General features: G+C 39.4%; 1 protein-coding gene and 1 long non-coding RNA gene across 5 annotated transcripts in view; both read left to right on the top strand.

Moving 5' to 3' along the window:
• Window positions 1-5209, top strand: part of LOC112406254 (uncharacterized) — a 57513-nt gene extending 52304 nt beyond the window's left edge. The window contains exon 3 of the long non-coding RNA XR_003004518.1: window positions 5116-5209. This is a non-coding gene — a long non-coding RNA (uncharacterized LOC112406254). The remainder of the gene's footprint in view (window positions 1-5115) is intronic.
• Window positions 5210-6841: 1632 nt separating this feature from the next.
• GGCT (gamma-glutamylcyclotransferase) lies at window positions 6842-14871 on the top strand. Of its 4 annotated transcripts, none has more exons than XM_024755041.1 (5): window positions 6842-6969; window positions 7578-7749; window positions 11905-12050; window positions 12991-13126; window positions 14253-14712. In XM_024755041.1, exons 2-5 carry the CDS (start codon window positions 7609-7611, stop codon window positions 14394-14396), a joined length of 567 nt encoding a protein of 188 aa, XP_024610809.1. In that variant the 5' UTR covers window positions 6842-6969; window positions 7578-7608; the 3' UTR covers window positions 14397-14712. The 4 variants fall into 4 exon arrangements, with proteins under 4 accessions (XP_024610809.1, XP_024610808.1, XP_024610810.1 ...); XM_024755042.1 differs by lacking the exon at window positions 6842-6969 and adding an exon at window positions 8530-9113 and having other exon boundaries at window positions 7613-7749; XM_024755040.1 differs by lacking the exon at window positions 6842-6969 and having other exon boundaries at window positions 7180-7749; window positions 14253-14871.
• The last annotated feature ends 247 nt before the right edge of the window (window positions 14872-15118 follow it).

The following is a 15118-nucleotide window of genomic DNA, read 5'->3' as shown; positions in this document are numbered from 1 at the left end:
CACATATATCCCCATGTCCCTTCCCTCTGGAACCTCCCTCCCACCCCCCCCACCCCACTCCTCTAGGGCGTCGCAAAGCACCGAGATGATCTCCCTGTGCTATGCTGCTGCTTCCCACTAGCTATCTATTTTACATTTGGTAGTGCCTGAATGATTTCCCACCGTATGGATATATCACCATGTGTTTCTCCATTTATCCCTTGATGGACTTCGGGTTGTTTCCACCTTTTGACTATTGTGAATAGTACTGCTATGAAGGTTCATGTATTTGAATACCTGTTTTCAATTCATTTGGGTATGTACCCTGGAGTGGAATTGTTGGGTCATGGAAATAAAATTTTGCTACTGCAATTTTGTGGCACCATAAGGCAAATCAAACAGTTCATATGATTTAGCTAGCTTGAGACATAGTTTTTACGCATTGGGAAAACATGCATATAAAATGCACTACCCACAGAAAGCTTAGAGAATGACTTACTGAAGCAAGTTTCTTCTCTATACACAAAACATACCTATTTCTCCCATGAATACCGTTCATTTCCAGTGAGCCATTTGAGTTTGTGTTACTCAGCTGTATAGAGTGTCTGTTGTCTTCTCAGCCAATAAGCGTTTAACAAAGACAATAAGTAGAGATGCCTTTTGGTAGCTCTATTATTGGAATGTGTGGGTCCCATGTGAAAGCAGAAATAATAAAGAAGAAAAAAGGTTGACCCCAGCACTAGATCAGCTCTTCTGGAAAGATTTCGAAACATCCAGAGTTGTATTATAGTCAGGTAAACCAGCTTCACTTGCATATATGTCTCTGAGAAGAGTTAATTATCAATTAAATATTGTTGAATAGACTGAAAACGTGAAATCCAAGAACACTAATGGAGCAGAGAACCCAAGCATAGTTCTCACTTTCCAAAACTGTTTCCAAATGCTTAACCTAGGCCTCAGTCCAAAGTCAGTCTTCTTATGGGGACATTAAGAAAAGCTGGGCTCTCATCTAATTACTGTGCATGGTATTAAGCGTTTTCTGAGTTTAAATTTCTTTCTAGGAAGAAAAGAATGAGGTCTATCACCAAGGGAAACATTGGGATTTTCATTTAAGTAAATCTACATTCTAAAATGTTATTACTTAGATTACTCCTATTATTAACAGTAAAAACATGCAGCAAAATTTTTTTTTACATTTTAATTTCAGCTGAATTTAAAGTGTTAGGAATAACATGGACATATAAGCTGAGAAAATGAACATATTATGATCAGTTTGTCAGACTTTAACATTAACAGTAGTAAATCTTGAGAATGGGTCCTCTGGCTCTAATATACCTGTGGTAAATGACATGGAGATAGCTGAATTGCTGTATATTTCCAGGACCTTCTGTAACCGATTTAAGGTTGGCAGTAGGATCTAACAGATCATTATCCTAGAACATACGTGAGACCTTCTTCCATGCCAGATTAGGGAACTGTTCTTGTATCCGCTGACATCTCAAAGAGCAAAGAAGGAACATCCAGATAGGCATCGTAAGATTCTACAGCTTTGGGGCCTGCAGAATGAGATCATATCCTTCCATAGAGCAAGGTTGAGTTGATCTGACCTAATTATCTGATTGATGTGTTGAGAGGTAGGCCAACTTGGAAATGTATTTGCTGCATCAATTTTCTGTTTAGGCAATTTATTTAGTCATTACCCTCTTTTTATCCTTGTGACATGAGATCTCTAGATATTGACCTAAAATTACATGAGATGTGAATTTAATAATATTAATAATATATGTATTTTTAAATACTAAAAGAAATATAAGAATACATGCTGAAACATGCAAAAAAAAATAAAAATACAGAATGAAAAGATGAAAGCTTTTTGTTCAACTTGCTCCCCTCCCAGTGTCATTTCCCTTCCCACAGGTAAGCACCGTTAACAGTTTGGTGGATGCCTTTCCAAAGTGTATTGTTATAGATATAAATAGACATAGAGATTGATATCAAAAGAGACCATTTACCCAAGCACTAAATAATAAACTTTATTGGGACTACTTTTCAGGGTTAATCTCAAAACAAGAATACAGATTAACTATCAAATCTATCAAATTACTGAGAAATTACTGCCTCCTGGAGTTTTACTATTCTTTTTTTCCCAAAAAAATACCATTTTGGGGACTTCCCTGGCGGTCCGGCAGTTAGGACTCTGAGCTTCCACTGCAGAGGGTGAGAGTTTGATCCCTGGTCAGGGAACTAAGATCCCACATGCTGCGAGGTGCAGCCAAAAAGTAAAAAACAAAACAAAAAAACAACCAAAAAAACATTTTGGGTCTAACATATTCTGACATGTTTCCCTGTCATATGCCAGACCATAAGCTGGGAGGAGACATAAATACTACTATGGCTAATAAAATTTACACAGGATCCCATATGTTAGAGCATTAGTATAAATTTTAAAATAACTCAGAGCTGAAGTGCCTCTCAGTAAATCAAGGAAAGCTGGAAAAAAATCAAAGAGAAAAAAAGATTTGGGAGCCTGTGCAAAGGGTAGGGGAGATTTTGACTCTGGTTCAATTAATCAGCAAGTATTTACTATTCATCTCTGCTGTAGTAAGCATTGTAGGTATACAGAAATATAAAGTGTGGTCCCCACCTCCAGTGGGTTTACTATCACCTGAGAAATCAGACCAGCCAGACAGAATGGAATCAGATAATAAAGGCTTGCACAAGGGCTTGAACTTGATAAAATGATAAATAGCAGGCAGCCTCTGAAGGTTTCTACTCAAAGGAGTGATACAATAAAAAATTAAAAAAAAAAATTAAAAGACTATGTCTTTACCCCCTTGCATCCCTTCATTTCCCCTCCATAATTACTGCCCCTGTTCAGGCTTTCATGAGCTTGCCTACTGCAGTGAACTTACATCCAGCACTCAGCCATCTCCCCATCCTACCTACTCCCAGGCCATCCTACACACAGCCACAAGAAGGAGTTTCCAAAGGTGCAGGAGAGGGCTCAAAAGTAAAAAAAAGTCTCCCCTTTGACCACCAAATAGTATGAACTTCTGAGTGAAAATTCAAGGCCCTCCCATCAACTATGCTAATCTCCTTCCAGACTTGTCTCCCATTTCCTGATATAAATCCATTGCTCTATTGAAATTGAACTACTCACCACTTCCCAAACCCACGTCTGTGCTGTCTTCATGTGATTCGCACCCTTAACCCATCTCCACAGAAAAGCAGAGTCCAGATTAAATTTCTATTTTGTGGATATTATATCATATATATAGTTATATATATATTATTATATTGAGAGAATATGTGCTCAAAAATTTTAATGATACAACCAAAAACTTTAAGTCCACTGGATTAAAAGATGGCATTTAGAAGAAATCTGACCTCATTACCTTTATTATCAAGTAATTGAATGCTAGTACTATTATTTCATAGTGTCCTTATAGATACGATAGAGATTGTACTTGAAAGCGAGCTATTAATAACCAGTTATATCTAGACCATGAGGGCTTTACAATATGAGAAATTTGGGAAGCAACACCCAGTGATGACTTTAGAATCAGATTGCTTAATCTCTGCTTCAGTCATCGCTAACTACAGCCTGGGGAAAGTTAGTTGACCTACTGCACATATGTTTCCTCAACTGTAAAATGAGGATATATTAGTAATTTCTGCATAGGACCACTTTCAGGATTAAATGAACTAATATATGTAAGAGTTTAGACTGGCATTTAATAAGCACTCAATGAATGTCAACTAATATTAACCAGGCTTTGGTTAAATTTGTTCTTTTTTTCCTAAGTGTGCTTTGCTTTCTTAAAAAAGTTTAAAAACTTTTCTTAATTTTAAAATTAAAAAAAAAATGTATTGAAGTATAGTTGATTTACAATGTTGTGTTAGTTTCAGGTGTTCAGCAAAGTGATTCAGTTATACATACATATATATCTATTCTTTTTCAGATTCTTTTCCCTTATAGGTTATTACAAAATATTGAGTATAGTTCTCTGTGCTATACAGTGGCTCCTTGTTGGTTATCTATTTTGGTTAAATTTGAAAAGACAAAACTCCTTGTTACCTACTGACTCTTTTTGGCCAACAGGGGTCAGTACATGGCAACCAACATGGGGAAACTAAATAAAATGCTTCACTGGGGTAAGAAAAGATTTTCCGTGTCTGAGGAAACATCAATGTTTAACTTCAGAAAATTTTCACGGAATAGTGTTGAGAAAAATCAGTCACCATAAAATTAAGCAATTAGTGAGAAGTGTAGGAAGAGAAAAGAAGTAAAATACCTTAAAAACAATTAATTAAATAATAAATACATTTTAAATGTTGAAAGCAGTTTAAAACACAGACGCATGTTTTAAATGGTAGTGCTCCGAAGCAGAGACCTTGGGAATTCATGGTGCAATAGAGGGCTATCTTGTCAAGGAAGGCAACTTGCTTACTGAAATGACCAAATATGTATGTCAAGTTCTGCCTTAATGTTTGGGGGGCAGGAGAAGGTATGAACCTTCCTATTTGCAGATTATATAAAAACAAATTTATTATTGAATGCTCACTATGTCAAGTGCTTTACCTATATCACCATTTTTCTTTTTCGAATTTTTAACATGAAAATATTCAAATATATAGAAAAGAATAATAAAACAAGCATCCATATATGTACTCAGTTTCACATTTAACACTTTCCATATTTTAATTTTTCTGAATTATTTAAAAGTATAGATAGCAAACATTTTACCCCTAAATACACCAATATGTGTATCTAAAAAGAGATATTTTTCTACATAAGCACAATGCCATTATCATACCTAATAAAAAAACAACTGTCTAATATCATCTAATGTTTTAGTCTGTGTTCAGATTCTCCAATTGCTCACAAAATATCTTTTATATCTGGTTTATTAAATCAGAACCGAGGACAAGCCATTGTATTTGGTTATGACGTTTCTTAGGTTTCTTTTAATCTAAAACAGCCCTCCCTCAGTACTGCTTTACTTCTCTTCTTCTTTCTTTCTTTCTTTTTTTTTTTATGGCACTGTGTTAATTTAAGAAATTGAGCCATTTGTTCTGCAGGATGTCTCACCATTTGTTCTGGATCTTTCTGATTGTCTACTTCTATCCTTGTAGTTTCTGCTTGATTATACTGAGCTTAAAGATTTTTGGAAACAATACTTCTCAGATGATGCTGGTGCTTCATACTGTATCACATCAGGAGACACATAATGTCAGGTTGGTCCATTTTACTGATAAGATCGATCTAGGTTAAGGTGGGAAGCGGCCAGATTTCTCCATTGTCATTATGGATTTCCCTGATGATTGGCACATAATCCCTGGCTCTATGTGAATATCCTGTTCCCTATCTCACTCTCACCAATTGGTCACATTGATGATCCTGGCATGAATCAATTATTCCACTAGGGACTGCAAAATGGTGAATTTCTAATTCTATCCTTCATTTTACATTATTTAGCTGGCATGTTTTTGTAAAGAGAACTGTTTCCTCATCAACTGGGGCCATTTGGTTACCCTGAAATACAGCTGCAGCTAGAAAAGCAGGATAAATGGTAATTTTCTTAAATTACCACTTTTCAGAGTAGAGAGTTGGTGTAATAGTCACTGCCAGTAGTATGGCAAAGGAAGTTTTTTAAAACTGTTGTTTTTTTAGATTTGCTTTACACTTTAGTGGAAATGAATTTTATGTTTGACATTTTAAATAAATTGCGGTTATTAATTTTGATGCTCAAATTGTTCTAACTTTGGCCAGTGGGCATTCCTTCAAGCTACCTTCTGTGTTCTTTTCAAAGGACCTTGTTTTTTAATACCTCCTGACTTTCTGTCACACGATGTTCTAAGTGCTCCTATTATTTCTCAGCTCTTGACCCGACTGACATCAGCCATTCCTCCAAGGAGCCCTGGTACCTTTTAGTGGAAAAGTGGTATTTAGAGATCAAAATCCGGGTGCCAAGGATAGTCATTGCTCCTAGGCCCTGAGTTCATATTAATATTTTCATTTCAAAGTTAACAATATAGAGTTTTTATGTCATTGTTATTATACAATACTTCTATATCTTTACACTGCAGCTTTTGCACCTAATAACATTAACAAAGTTACTTTTAATATTTACACCAACCCTAGGAGATGGGTGATCATAACTTATGTAATTGTGATCATAACATCTTATAATCTCTATTTTAAAGGAGGAACCAGATCATTGCAGCTCTATTTACAATAGCCAGGACATGGAAGCAACCTAAGTGTCCATCGACAGATGAATGGATAAAGAAGATGTGGCACATACATACAATGGACTATTACTCAGATATAACAAGATACGAAATTGAGTTATTTGTAATGAGGTGGATGGACCTAGAGACTGTCATACAGAGTAAAGTAAGTCAGAAAGAGAAAAACAAATACCGTATGCTAACACATATATATGGAATCTAAAAATGGTCTGAAGAACCTAGGGGCAGGACCGGAATAAAGACACAGACGTAGAGAACAGACTTGAGGACACAGGGAGGGGGAAAGGTAAGCTGGGACCAAGTGAGGGAGTGGCATGGACATATATACACTACTAAATGTAAAACAGCTAGCTAGTGGGAAGCAGCCGTATGGCACAGGGAGATCAGCTCGGTGTTTTGTGACCACTTAGAGGGGTGGGATAGGGAGGGTGGTAGGGAGGGATATGTAAGAGGGAGGAGATATGGGGATATATGTACACGTATAGCTGATTCACTTTGTTATACAGCAGCAACTAACACAACGTTGTAAAGCAATTATACTCCAATAAAGATGTTTAAAAAGAAAACCAAAAAAAAAAAAAAAAAAGGAGGAACCAGAGACAGAAGTGCCGGAGGTTAGGCTTCCAAGTAAACAGCAAGAGTCGTGATTTGAACGCTGCACGCTACTTCCACCAGGGAAGGGAGCCCCTGACACTCAGAGGAGCTTTTCCAGGAAGCCAAGCGTCCTTAGAAAAGGTATCAGGGAGGTGATCAGGGCTGGGGGTGCGGGTACCAGCGTGTGGGGGTAAATATACGTCCCGACTCCAAAAGCAGAGAGCGGGACAGGGACGACCTGCTGGGTTATGGACCGTGGGGGGGATGGCCAGAGCTGTTGTTTCATCTTAAATGGACCAAAAATTCCCTAAAGAGCACACACAGCCAGTGAACCACGCAGGAAGCACCCAAAGGTAAGAAATTCTGGCCAGGTCCGGCGAGCTACGACCCACAAATGGGGGACCTGACCCGCCCCCGCGAAGAGAGAGCCAATCAGAGGGAGCCTTGAACACGGGGGCGGGACAACAGAGGAGCGGGTCCAATGTGGAATCAACCCTGGGTCGCCTCAGGGCAGAGTATTGCAAAGTCCAAGCAGCGAGCGGAGAGGAGGCGGTGGGCTAGCCAATCAGAGGGAGCAACTCACAGCTTTGGGTACTGGCAGCCATTCAGAAGAGTGGTCGCAGATGACTCGCCCGGCCCCAGCTTCCCGCCTTTCCCCTAAGCTCTGAGGTAGCGCGGCGCCGCGCTTCCTGGACTGGGGCCGTTGGCCGCCGCGCTATGCTCGTCCTCGCCTCACTCTCCTGCTACAGATCCCAGGTCCGTGCAGGCGTCCGGTGGGACATGGCGAACTCGGGCGGCGAGGACCTCCGGAGCCAGGAAGGGGAGAATTTTCTCTACTTCGCCTATGGCAGCAACCTGCTGACGGAGCGGATCCACCTCCGAAACCCCTCGGCCGTGTTCTGCAGCGTGGCCCGCCTGCAGGTCAGTGCTCTCCTCCCGGCCCCTGCGATGGCCTCTGCCCCCCTCTGCAGACGAGGGAGCCAGGATTTCGAGAACTCGCTTTCTCTTCGCCGCTTGTTGGCAGCACTGGGCCGGGAATGCAGCTCTTTCTGCTCAAAGTACATCAGGGTTCCTTGCACGACCCCGGGCCGGTCGCTCTCGCCCTCAGCCCTGTGCTTGACCCCCGCTGAGCTGTGCTACTCTGGCACCTGTGCCTCCCAGTCTACCCTGAGGTCTCTCTCCTGACGTTCTCACCAGCTGCGCGTTCTGCCCAGATCCCAGCGCCTCTCCCTTGGCCACTGATTTAGGGGCATCATCACAGAATCCATTAGGTTGTTCCCTCTGAGAAGCCTTCTCTGACCCAAGTTAGGGAATCAGTTGCTTTCTGTTCTGTATCCCACTTTGCTTGCCAGGACTTGTCACCTGGTTTTGTAAAAATCCATTTACCTGCCTTTTGCTCCCGATCTGAGAGGTCCTGAAAGCTGGAGCCGTTTCTTATTCACAGTAAGGGCTGTGCTCAGTTAAATCAAGTGGCTGGATGAACCTTCGCTTGCCTTGGTAAGAATCATTGCTCTTAGTACAGTCCATTTATTCATTTAGTGCGTATTCTTCCAGCACTTACCTGGAGATACAAAGATGGTTGAGTAAAGCTGGCTGCTTTCAGGACCTCCCAGTCTATAGGAGAGACACTCGAACAAGTTATGTACAAAGCCTTTTGACATTGTTGAACCAAACAAACATGGTGTCTGCTATCGTTGTCAGGGTTCTTAGTAGCAAGCAACAGAAGTGGCTGATTGAAGCAGAAAAAGAATGTGTTGAAAGGCCGTTTGAAGAGCTCACAGAATGACCAGGAAGGTAGGACCACAAAGCTGACAAAACAAGCAGGCATAAAAGGGAAGCTCTAAAACAGCCAGTATCACACCAAACAGAACCAGCCCAGGAGGCCACTGTTGCGTCGCCGCTAAGCTTGGTAAACATGGACGTTGCATTGTACATCACCTGCGCTGGACCCTGCCTGCTACTGTCACTGCATCTCCAAGTTCCTGAAACCCAAATCTGGTTGCCACCACCAAGGTGGACTTTTCTGCTGCCCTGGGTCACTAGTTTCCAATTCAAAGCCCTAGGTGGGTGTCCTGATTGGCTACGTGCCCATGCCCTGACTTCAAGAAAAGCCGGGAGAACCAACTTCTGGCATTTGAAACTTCAAAAATGGGAGTCAGGCTCTGAACACTGTCTACCCCCAAACTCATAAGGCAGGGAATTCCCCAAACGTGGGAAAGAAGTTCAGATGGTTTATAATTGGAATGCAGCAAAGAGCTATCAAGCAAATGATTATTCCGTCACAGGTATGGTCAGTCCTAAAAGGAGATATATTATACCTTACTCTCTGCTTTGTTCTGAACTTAAAACTGCTCTTAAAAAAAGTGAAATCTTTTTTTTTTTTTTTAAAGGAGACATTCAAGGTGCTATGGAAGTGTATGACTTGGGGACCTGACCTAACCGGGATGCTCAGTAAAGCCATTCCTGAAAATGTGACTTTTAAACTGAGACCTGAATGACTGGGGAGGGGGGAAGCAAACAGATAGAATGAACAGCAGGGACAAAAGACCTCAGGAAAGAAAAAAGCTGGACCTTCCAGCTAGTGTGGCTGGAATCTAGTGTGTGAGGAGGGTGTAGCATGAAGACTAGAGAGGTCGGGAAGGGCCACACTTTACAGGACCACAGAGGCCAGAGAAGGCTTGGGTCTTTATCTTGAGACCAATGAGAGGACCTCTGCCAAATTTAAGCAAATGAAACATCAGATTTACATCTTTGAAAGCTGGTTCTGGTTGCTATGGAAAATGGATTGGAAGCAGTGGATGTAGGGAGCCCAGTTAGGAAGCTTTTGCAGCAGTCCATGCTAAAGATAATGGTACCCTGCAGTGGTAGCAGTGGACGGTAGCTGGTTTGGGGAGATATTTAGGAGTGAGTACTGTTAGGCCTTGGTGATTGATGGTGAAAGGAAGAGGAGATAATGGGGATGACTAAGGTTTTTGACGCAACAGAGTAGATGACGGTGATGTTTGTGAAAAGAAGAGGAGAATTAGTTTGGGAGGGAAAATCAAGCTCGGTTTGGACATGTGTTTGGCCCTTAAACAATGCCGGGATTAGTGGTGCCGACCCTTCACCCAGCCGAAAATCAGAACTGCCATCTCTACCTCAAAAACAAAGGAATTGGGCTTCCCTGGTGGCGCGGTGGTTGAGAGTCCGCCTGCCGATGCAGGGGACATGGGTTCGTGCCCCGGTCCGGGAGGATCCCACATGCCGCGGCAGCGGCTGGGCCCGTGAACCATGGCCGCTGAGCCTGCGCGTCCAGGGCCTGTGCTCCGCAGCGGGAGAGGCCACAGCAGTGAGAGGCCCGCGTATCGCAAAAAAAAAAAACAAAGGAATTGATACATGACTCACCCAAGGGCAGGAAGCTGAAAAAGTCTGGATAGAATCAGGACTCAGACCCTAGTTCTTTTGATGCCACATATTCTCTATTTTAATCTCTACTCGAACTTTTCCCCATACTTAGTTAATTTGATGATATGTAAAAGAAAAATATAGATGCTATATTTATTGAAAAAAATTCACGTATACGTGGACCTGTGTAGTTCAAACCCGTGTTATTCAAGGGTTAGCTGTACTGAGTTTGAGATGCTTGTTGTATATCCAAGTGAGCAGAAAAATATTAGTGAACATTCATTAAATACTCACTATATTCTAAGCACTTTTGAAGCTCAGAGGAGAGATCTGAGCTGGATTAGAAGACGACTGGAATATTGGATGGTATTTGAAGCCATTGGAGGGGATGAGATTGTCCTGAGCAAATTGCTGAACAGAGAAAAGGGCCTAAACTGAGCCCTCAGAAACTCCAACATTTAAAGACCAGGTAGTGGAGAAGGAGTTGGCAAAGGGGATTGAGGAGATCAAGGAACAGCCTAAAAGAAAGGAGACAGATCAAGACCTGGTGGTTAATGATGTCAGAAGCGGCTGAGAAGTAGAGCAAGACAAGGAATGAAAATTGTCTATTGGATTTAACAATAGACAACCAGTTCCTAGTGTGGTTGTAACTTTTATCAGATCCCCTGATGTCCTGCCAGGCATACCTGGTCCTAGAACATCCAGTATACCAATTGAAGGTACGGGTCACTCAAACTGACCTTTTTTGTGAAATTCTGACAGGTTTTTAAGAAAATAAAGGTGACAGAGATAAAATATAAACCTTAGATTTATTATCTAGTCTAACCTTTTTTTTTTTTAATCATTAAGGAAGCTAAGCACTGGAAAGATGGAAAGAAATCTTAGACCAAACAGCCAAGTAAGGATTTTTAATCTTCCTGGCTGTGTCCTTTGATTACTCATCTCTGTGAGGGAGGAAACTAAACTCGAAACCTTGACTCCATTACTTATTAGTTGTGAGACCTTAGGCAAGTTGCTTAATCTTTTTAAGCCACAGTTTTTCTTTATGTTAAATGGGTATAAAAAGTTGTTGACAGGATTTTTAAAAAGTCCATATAAAGCTCAAAGCTCAGAACCCAGTAATTTTCCAGTAAGTGTTAGCTGCTCTTATGATTATTATAGATATGTTAATACAATTCAGGAATATTAAATTTATAAGTGTACAGATCACCCTCAAATGCCAGCTCCCTTAGGACAAAAAAAATAATGCTAATAGGATACACTTACATACATAAAAGTGGGAAGAATGTTATAACCCTTAGGTAGCCATCACCCAGCTTCAACAATTATGTACACTATGATTGTCTCTAAGTTAAAATCTATGTGTGTGTAAGTGGGCTGGGAAGTGGTTTTCAAAAATAAAGATAGCTGTGTTAAGGCCTCAGGATTATGGGATTTATCTTCCCTTTTAAGCCTCTTGTTTATGGTAAGATATGTGTACATATTCAGTATACAGTTCATTTTTAAAGAAAAATATGAAAAATTATAGTCCTTGAGATCTGGGTCCTTGGTTGTTTATCTTTGTATTTTTAACAGAAGGAACTCAAAATTTGTTTTAGTTGCATGGAGTTCAAGGTAAATCTTTTTTTATTTTGAAGAAGGAAATTTTGGTTCACGTGGATACTGATCATATCACTTTGGTTTCCTTTGTAGGATTTTAAGCTTGACTTTGGCAATCCCCAAGGCAAAACTAGTGAAACTTGGCATGGAGGTATAGCCACCATTTTTGAAAGTCCTGGCGATGAAGTATGGGGAGTAGTATGGAAAATGAACAAAAGCAATTTAAGTTCTCTAGATAAGTAGGTGACTTCTAATTAAAAGTTAAATAATTACTAATTTAGAAAGTAGATCATATGCAAGGATGTGTATATATGTGTTGGTTTTTCAAAACCATATACGATGGACATATTCTTTATACTTTAGAGTTAACCTAAAAGGTATAATGTTCATTCCTAAAAAGAAAAGCCTAGAAGGGTCACACTCTCTGATTGAGATTTGGGGAGACATTTGTAATCTCTTCTATAATTGATAGAAGTTCTTATTTTCATTCTATTTGTTTTTTAATAAAATATCTTTGTAGTTTCATATTGTGAGAAGGCATGAAGATTTTTGTAATTGTTATATAATTTTATTGATTTCAAAAGGTCAGTTTTTATTAGTTTTTAAAAAGTAATTCTTTAAGGTGGCAGTTGAATCAGTAAAAACAGTAATAATCATCTGTAAAAACTTCAAAACATATTAGAAATGCTTTGATGCTCTTTATAAATAGAACTCAAGAGTTGTGTGGCAGAGCATTTAATGCAAAGAAAGTGGCAGTGAAGAGTAGGATTTGAGAAGAGCAGACAAGCATCTGACATGCTTATTACTTTACTTCACTTGCAAACAGGAATGAGCCATCCTCTCTACTTTTCTCTGGATGGATATTCTCTTGCTGTCAGCACACATAGTCGTTTTTGTAGCCTAGAGAGCAATGTTTCAGTGTTACAAAGCTTGAAATAACTACACTGAAGCATGTTTTTAGATAGGCTAAATATAGAGGTCTATTAGAAGCATACCCAGTAATAGTAAGTCTCCAGCTTTCTAACTGAAAGGCTAAACTTCCTTTTGATGTGGTGATACTTCTGCTCTATCCGAAAATATACAGGGAGCAAGTACATCCATAAGTAGTTAAAATTTTTAATCTGGTAAACTAACTTGGCTAAGTCAAGTATGATTAAAATTTGACTGTTCTGGTTTCAGGCAAGAAGGGGTTAAAAGTGGAATGTATGTCCCAATAGAAGTTAATGTTTCTACTCAAGAAGGAAAAGAAATAACCTGTCGAAGTTATCAGATGACAAATTATGAGCGTGTTCCCCCATCACCCCAGTATAAAAAGGTATCCTTTTAACTAACTACTTACAAAGACTTTTGGTGATTCCTTGTTAATTTTCACTGAGCTAAACTAAAGAATATCTTGTTTTTAAAAGGTTTTGTGTGTTTTAAATTCTACATGTACAATTCATTTTAATCAAAATGTTTTTTAATACAAAAATGATATTTATTTACCAAATAACTAAATGTTCAGATTTATTTATAATGATAGAAATATGTCCCTAAAACTTCATTTATTAAAAAAAAAGCTTGTAGAAATGTATTTGAGTCATAATTCTAGACATGTTTTTTACTTTTTTAAAGTAGAAAATAGCATGTATGAGTGTATTTTTTGTAGAGTTATTCTATACCCATGCTTTTATAATCATTTTTTTCTTCCTCCATAAAACAGTATTTCATGAACACCAAGATTCATTTTTGTAGGTAAAAAATATATTTCCTACTGCTGAAATGTTTTCCATTTCCAGATGGAGGGAAAAATAAGTCACACTGCTTTTCAGAATCAGGGATACCACGCCCTCAAGCACCAAAAAAGAATTCAGGATAGAGAGTCCAACATCCCTTTTCAGAAACCCAAACTTAGGTACCTGTTGGCAGGCCCAATCAGGACATGATACCTGGAGAGGGTGACTCAGTTCCTGGGCCTAATCTGGAATTTTCTAGAAGGAACCTAGAGGAATTAAGCTTGGTATGGATCTGGGAAGTACCCCTGCACACACTTGCTACTTATTCCCTCACGTCTAATTCAGAGGTAGAGTAGACTCCAGGATTCAACTACAACTGCTACCTGTAAACTGGAAATTTTTTTGGAGAATGGTGTTTGTTTCTTAAAAAAATCATGCAAATTCTGTACAATAAGTTTTTCTCTTAATATAAAAACATTTAAAATCATATTACTGAGTACAAATGCTCTTCCATAAGGGTGGATCTTGTGGCTTTGAAAACTCCCTGCACATTCATGTCCATTGTGAGAGGAATGACTTTCCCTCCATTTTGTTCTAGAATTGTTTATTCCAGAGTTATCTGAAAGCTAATATTTCATACTTTGATACTACAAATAAAGCTGTGGTATACTAAATTAAATTATGTTCCTAACTAAAGGGTTTTTTGTTTATTTTAACCATTTCTAGGTGATTTGCCTGGGTGCAAAAGAGAATGGTTTGCCACCGGACTATCAAAAGAAGTTAAACGCAATAGAACCAAATGACTACAAAGGAAAGGTCTCAGAAGAAATTGAAGACATTATCAAAAAGGGGGAAGCAAAAACTCATTAGAACCTAATAGAATACGTCTACAGATATTTTCTCTATATGCTAATACATTTTTAACATTTAAAACAGGGATCTGGGATATCTCTCTTTAATATATTTTCAACAGTGTCCTGAAGGGGTATCTCACTTGGGTGATTCCTTGTTTTCAGGTTATAAAAAGGCCAGGATAGGAGTTAGACAATTGAAAAGGGGGCCTTGCGGCATTGGAATGCATGACAAGTGGATGTGAGTATTCCTTCTGTGAACCCTTAAAGTTATTTTATTGAGTTGATCTGAAGTGTATTTTTGCTCTGTGATAAAGGGTAGATTTGCAACTTGAGGATGGTGCTGGTAAATCACTCTGCTCTGGGATTTTTTCTTAGCTTACTAAGAGCAAGCAAACTGCAGAAGCAATCGATTATAACAACTTCAAAATTTCGAAGATGGCATACTGTTCTTAGAGGAGTAAATGTGTTTGTGGTTTCACCTATAGTCCCTACTGAAATACCACATTTCATTTTGTTAGAGAGACTCACATCATCACACATACTGGATCTGGTCTTGGTCTATAGCCAATCTATACTAAAGGATAATTGCACAGACTCTGGAACCAGACGGCCGAGGATTGACTGTCAGTTCCAGCACTTTCTAGCTGGGAAACTTTGCATTATATGACTGTGCCTCAGCTTCCTTGCCTGCAGACTGAGGACAGCCCAAATATCTATGTCTTAGGATGGTTGTGAGGC

The sequence above is a fragment of the Neophocaena asiaeorientalis genome, unplaced genomic scaffold, assembly GCF_003031525.2.
Source record: "Neophocaena asiaeorientalis asiaeorientalis breed wild unplaced genomic scaffold, Neophocaena_asiaeorientalis_V1.1 scaffold36, whole genome shotgun sequence".
NCBI classification, from domain to species: Eukaryota; Metazoa; Chordata; class Mammalia; order Artiodactyla; family Phocoenidae; genus Neophocaena; species Neophocaena asiaeorientalis.
Note: the sequence above shows the minus strand (reverse complement) of the source record. Positions and strands in the feature narration are given on the sequence as shown.

Excerpts from the sequence above, each read along its gene's own strand:
- GGCT (XM_024755040.1), top strand. The coding sequence starts at position 7,546 with ATGCTCGTCCTCGCCTCACTCTCCTGCTACAGATCCCAGGTCCGTGCA. Across the intron at positions 7,750-11,904 it reads GCAGCGTGGCCCGCCTGCAG|GATTTTAAGCTTGACTTTGG; the intron begins GTCAGTGCTCTC and ends TTTCCTTTGTAG. Across the intron at positions 12,051-12,990 it reads AATTTAAGTTCTCTAGATAA|GCAAGAAGGGGTTAAAAGTG; the intron begins GTAGGTGACTTC and ends TTCTGGTTTCAG.